General features: G+C 55.2%; 1 protein-coding gene across 2 annotated transcripts in view; it reads left to right on the top strand.

Annotated features, from left to right (window-relative positions):
- The window catches only part of LRP1 (LDL receptor related protein 1), a 79,516-nt gene continuing 73,516 nt past the window's right edge, over positions 1-6,000 (top strand). For both annotated transcript variants that reach the window (XM_070409932.1, XM_070409931.1), the window contains exon 1: positions 1-548. In XM_070409932.1, coding sequence (XP_070266033.1) covers positions 482-548 — 67 coding nt within the window. In that variant the 5' untranslated portion in view covers positions 1-481. The remainder of the gene's footprint in view (positions 549-6,000) is intronic.

Raw genomic sequence — 6,000 nt, 5'->3', positions numbered from 1 at the left:
CCCCGCGGCACCTCAGTCGGGGGAACAGTGGTGCGAGCTCCAGGCCCGTGCACTGAGGAGGCAGAAACGAGGGGAGCCCCCAGAGCTCCATCAGGCCCCTTCCAAGGGCTCCCCCACCCGGTCCACGCCCCCACCCCCCACCCCGCCTCCTCCCAATTGTGCATTTTTGCAGCCGGAGGCGGCTCGGAGATGGAGCTGTGAGCTTTGCCCAGGGACGGGGGAAAGAGGAGCGAAGAGAAAAGCAGGGGGCGAAGGGTTTGGATTTGGGGTCAGGGGGCGTACCCTCGCCAGCAGACCCTCCACAAGGGGCTCCGAACTCTGCCTCTTCACCCACGCCCCCGGTGCGCGTTGCTAAAGGATAGGATAAGAATAGAGGAGAAGGAAAGGAGGAAAAAGGGGGACCCCCCAATTGGGGGGGGGGCGACGGTGAGAAGTAGCAGGACCGGAGAGTAGGGGGCTGCTGCTTGCATCAGCCCACACCATGCTGACCCCGCCGCAGCTGCTGCTGCTGCCCCTGCTCTCTGCTCTGGTCGCGGCCGCTGTCGACGGTAAGTGAGATTCCGCGGCCCCCTAGGACCCCTGGGGACACCCACTCCCCAGCCCCCACTCCTGCGTTTGGATGGGGAAGGGAGACGCGGGAGGGGGTGCCTTTTGTTATCACAGTCCAGCTGACACAGCAGCGTCCCGACTGGGGGTGGGGATGGGGGTCCAATTTGGAGGATGTGGCCCTGGGTAAATGATGCTTCCATGGGGGCCCCCAGCCCAAACAAAGACCAGAGGCCTGGGAAGGGAGGAGAGGGTTCCCCCCTTTTCTGATCCAGGGAGCCAGAGGCCTTCTCTTCCTATCTCTGGTTGGGGAGGGCCTCCACCTCCCCACATCCTCCACCCCTCCACCCCCATCTGAATGGTGAAGGAATCCGGGTTTGCAATACAGGGCTGCAAATGGGGGTGGAGGGACTTTTGCAGTGGCCTCTGAATCTGGAAGAGGGAGCCAGGTCAAGAGTGCCTTGCTGGGAAGAGGGCAGGCAGGCCCGAGATGGCTGTGGGTGGAAAGGGAGGGCCGTGGAGAGGCCCCCCTGCTTGGGTGTGGAATCTGGGCCTGGGAGACCAGGCTTGGAGGCCTGGGTCCAGGATCCAGCGGGCTGCCGGCCTGGGTTCCGAAGTGAGCACTTCCCCCTCTCAGGGCCTCTGTCAGTAGCCTGGATAGGGCTGTTTTGGGGGGCAGAGGAGAAGCAGGAGATGCTGTGTGACTTTGAATTTTCCTTCTTAATTCCTGGGAGCTTTGAAAGGAAAAACGTCAGATGTCAGGGTTGGGTAAGGGGGCTGGAGAATGGCCTGGAATGCTGAGGTGGGAGGTCGGAAGAAGGCTGCTTTCTCGCCTTCTGGCCTGATCACCATGGGGACTGGTAGGAGAGTTGGAGGTTGGATGGGGGTTATGGCTATGCCCCCACTCCCCAATTCCCTGCTCCTTTGGTAAATGTGTTTATTTCTCTCTACCATTCCCCTTCTCCCTCCATTTACATACACTTTGAATACTACAGTTGGGTCTGGGCTAGAACTGTGTCCTGTTGGGGAAGTGCCCCCTCCCCGTTTATGTCAGCTATTTGTTTTCCTCTTATTTGTGAGTCACTGGTTCAAGTCTTGCCTAAGCTTTGAGCTGGGGTCATGGGGTTGGGCTGGGCCCCTGACTTCAGAAGGGGTGGGATCTCACCGCTTCCTGTCATCCGGAAAAAATTGGGCCTAATACCATCACGCACCCTTCCTCCATCTTCTAAATTTTGCGAGGTTGAGATTAGGAAAGTTTTCTCTGAAATCAGATTACCTTTCCCGCTCTTCCCCTACCCCCAAATTGCTTCGGTTGAGAGAGGGAGGTTAGGGAGTCAGGAAGCAGCTGTACCAGAAAAACAGTATATTCAGTGGCCCTCAATTATTCTGTCTTGGGGACTGTCTGCTCCTCTGCCACCCCCCACCTCAATTATCTGCCCAAAAGGAGTAAAGAGGATCTGTCCTGAATATTCTCCTGACCAGCCCTCACAGCCAACCCTTACTCATGACTTTCCTCTTATGCATGTTCTTGCCTCGTTATCAATTCTGTGAGGTGGGAGGGGAAATCGAGGCAGAGGGATTTAGATATACAGTAGCAGCTTCTGGGAGGGAGAGAAAAAAATTTAAGAGAGGGAGAAAGAGACCATCAGGAGTCTGTGGAGAACAGAAAGTTTCCCCAGCCAAGTCAGGAATGGCCCAGGTAGTGTCACCCCCAGGGTTCTAAAGTGGTTCTATTTGCCACACCAAGTTGGTTGGTGGTGAGTGGAAGAGGGAGACTGGATATGTTCGCCTTAATGCCTCCCTGCCCTTTCTTAAAATTTTCACTCAGTCCATGGCTGTAACCCCAGCTCAAACCAACCTGTACCCAAAATTCCAGGGAAAGGACCCCTCCCCCAGCACACACTACCCTTCTTACCTTGGGAATGGGACTATGAATCATGAGTCTCACCCACTCTGGCTCAGGGAGAGGAATTGCACAGGCCCGAGGGCCAGTGCTATCCAGGCAGCCTAAGGGCTTCCCTTATCCTTCCTACCCCTGCCCTCAAGCCTCAAGCCCCAAGCCCACAGACATGTTTGAGAGAAGGAAACCTTCCGGCCCCAGCTTACCTGACTTAGTATCTAACCTTCCTTCCTGCTGCTCTCACAGGTCTTGCTGCTCTTCCAGGGGAGCAGCCTGGGGTCTCTCCCACCTCTTCTGCCTTCTCTGCTATGCCTGAACCTACCCCAGGGTCCCTTTCTCTTTGGGGAACAATGTCATTCCCTGCTAGTAGACAGAGTCGAGTGTCCTTGCTATGGGAGGATGGGGAAACAGATGGGGTGCGGAATGGGAAGAAGGGTTATCGAGGATCCTGCTGAGATGAAGAACATTTTGTAGGGAGGAGGGCTGCCCCAGGCGGATCCGGCTCAGGGACGAAGGCTGACTGCCTTCCTTCCTCCCACCGCTCTCCACACACACCCTTGAGCAGTGTGTTACCACTTATCAGACAAGCTGGACCGTTGAAGTGAGTTATGAAACTGAGGTGTTTGCCTCCTGGCTCTCTGGGGAAAGGTTCCAAACTCCTTTTATCCCTGGTCAGACCCAGTTCCTTGAACATCTCCCTTTACCCTTATCTTTCAAAGCAGAGACGCGAAAGACAAAGCAGGGACATGTGGGACATTGATTTGGGGATTTGGGGGAAGGGGGAGCGGGATATTTTGATGTTTGAGGCTGCTTCACAAGACTTCCTTTTTCCCCATTCTTGTTTCCCCTTCCTCCATTTTCTCCATAGTTTTTTGTTCCCAACCACTTCCCCATCACCAGGCCTCCCAAGGATGCCAACCGGGGCCCTGGCCAGAGCCAGAGCTTGTCCAATGCCCCAAACTCTTCCAAACCCCTTCTCACCTTTGGGAGCTCTTCCTTATGCAAGTCTAACTCTCTGTCCTCCTGTTGCAGCCTCCGCCTTGCACATTAGAACCCCAAGCTCATTCCGTCTCAGGAGTCTCTTTTCAGCTCCCCCTGCCCCCCACTTCGTGGACTCTCCAGCCTTCAAGTCCTCCAGCTCTGAATGGGAGGTGCTTATTGCCCAGTTGAGTCCCATGCAAGGGTCCCTTGACCTGGTGGAGCGAGCTGTGGGATGTGAGCATTTGGAGAACCTAGTCCCACCCCTCTGTGTTCAGTCCCAGATTTCAGCCGGTTAGCAGGATCCTGCATTGTTTGGAGAAGGAAGCAGTTGGCTCTGGAGTGCTTCCTGTGCCGTGCTTTTGAAGGGCACCAGGGTCAACCTTCCCTGGGAGAGAGGTGCGGGATGGTGGAGGAGAGGCCTCTGCCCCTCTTGCTCCTCCTGGGGAGCTAAGACCCTCCCCAGGCCTTGGCCTCCCAGGTTGAAGAGCCCTATCTTCCCTTCCTCCCACCCTCCCGGTTCTATGGGAGGCAGTAGTCCCTATCCTGGGTCTCCCTGGGGTCAGACATTGCGAGGGCAGGGACTCTGTCTCTCTAAATCAGGATATATGCTGCCCCCACCTTAATCTGGGTCTCAGAGGGGTTGTTATTCCACGAGTTCATCCCAAGATAACTGTGTCATTGTCTTGGCAACCTTTGGGCAGAGACCCCACTGTATCTTTTTTGCTTCAGTCTGTCATTGGCGTGTGCCTTCTTGGCCTTTCAGAAACTCTCATCCTCTTGGTTTATCTCTCTTATTGCCCATCCTTCGTGGCATTCTCAGCCCCGTTTCTCAATCTCTGTTGCTTGCTTTGTCTCTGCTCGTCGCCATCCCTTCCATCCAGGCCTCTTGGTATCCCAAAAGCTATCTCCTGGGCTTGCTCACATGCTCGAAATTTTGTAGTTGTTCGTACCCTCCCAGGCCAGACTGGGAGTATCCAGTTTGGCAGTGAAAGTTCTTCTCCACTTTCCTTCAAGTTCCTCTCTCGTCTTCCCCCTCCACTAATTTTGGGAATGGATTTTGGAGAGAATGTTTCTGCAAGGAGGGAACTTGATACCCTTTGTGGACTGAGTAAGAGGGAGAAAGGAGATATTTCAGAAGGAAGGAGGGAGGTTAGACTTCTGGCAGGACTTCCTCATGACCTAAGACCTAGAGAAAGGCGTGGGGAATGGGTCAGGGGCTTAGAGCTCTCACTTCTGCAGAGGATGAGCCTTGTGTGTGTGTTGAGGGTAGATGATCAGGGCTCATAAAGGCCTGGGGAGACATACGATGATCTCTGGGGACATTTGAAGGGTCTGAATCTTACTTGTGGGGGAAAGGAAAAGATGGTAGGGCGGTCACTTGTCAGGCTAATGTGCTGCTGAGTCAATATTGACTCAAGATGTAGGGGGAGATCCTTCCCCTCCCCTGGCAGTGCAGGCCATCCTGTCTGTCCGTCTGTCCAGGCCGCAAAGCAGAGGCCCAGACTCAGGAATGACAAAAATGTGTCTGAGCCTCGCTGAGCTGCGGGAAAGAGCCACCGGGTAACACCCAAAATACATAAAATTCAGTGAAAAGCTCTTGGTTTGGGTTTGGGAGGCCCTTGCTGCCCCACCCCCATATGTTTGAAAGTTTAGATTCCTGCAGGCTCTGCCCCCCACCCCTTGGCCACCCCCTGGCTCCTCTTCTCTTAGATATATCGTGTTGTTCCCTTTAGAAAACATCCCTTCACACAATCTCTCTCTCTCTCTTCGGTGTCTGCTCAAGGGTTTCTTTCACGAGTTTCCTGCCTCAGGTCTCCTGGTCCTTTAGGAAGCACCATCTGCGGTCTCACCTCTCTCCCTCTCCCTCAAAGAGTGGGTCCCCTCCTCTGAGAAGACCTCCGCAGGGCCCGTCCTTTCCTCATGCGCTCTTCTCTGGCCAGGCACCCTTCCCCGCCCCACCCCCCAGGTCCCAGGACGGGATAGAGGAGGACAGCCAAGGCTGAAGCCGGGCAGTGGGGTCCGTGTACACCCAACGCTACGCCTCCTGTCCTGGCTCCAGCTTGGTGGCCCTGGGGGCCATGGCTGGGCCGAGTGCCTGGATCTGAGGGGGGGCAGGGGTGTTGGCCAGAGTTAGCATGGCGGTCACATTCATCTCCAGGCAAAGCTGAGAACAGACGGCCCCTGTGTCCTGGCGTTCTCTCTGCAACCTCGCTTGCTCTCTTTCCTTTTTAGTTCTCCTCCTTCATCTCTCTCCTCTTTCTTCCCTCTTCTGTCTTGTTCTTGTCCCTCTCCTCCCTGATGAGCCTTGAAGGCCACTACTACCCCCCGTGATCCTGCTCCCACTCCCAGCTTCAGGGACCAAAGTATGCTCCCTGCTGTTAGTCTCCCTTCTCCACCTGCTCAGTTATGACTCGCTCTGCACCTCCGCTTCTACCTCTGTCTGATGGGGATTGCAACAGTACCCACCTCACAGCATTGGGAGGATCTAAATGAGTTAATACAAAGTGTTTCCTTCCAATCAGTGGCTGACTCATAGTGACCAGGTAAAGTGTTCGCAGCTCCTGTCATTACGA

The sequence above is a fragment of the Myotis yumanensis genome, unplaced genomic scaffold (assembly GCF_028538775.1).
Source record: "Myotis yumanensis isolate MYYU_CA2020_CCGP unplaced genomic scaffold, mMyoYum1.0.hap1 SCAF_3, whole genome shotgun sequence".
Taxonomy (NCBI): Eukaryota; Metazoa; Chordata; class Mammalia; order Chiroptera; family Vespertilionidae; genus Myotis; species Myotis yumanensis.
Note: the sequence above shows the minus strand (reverse complement) of the source record. Positions and strands in the feature narration are given on the sequence as shown.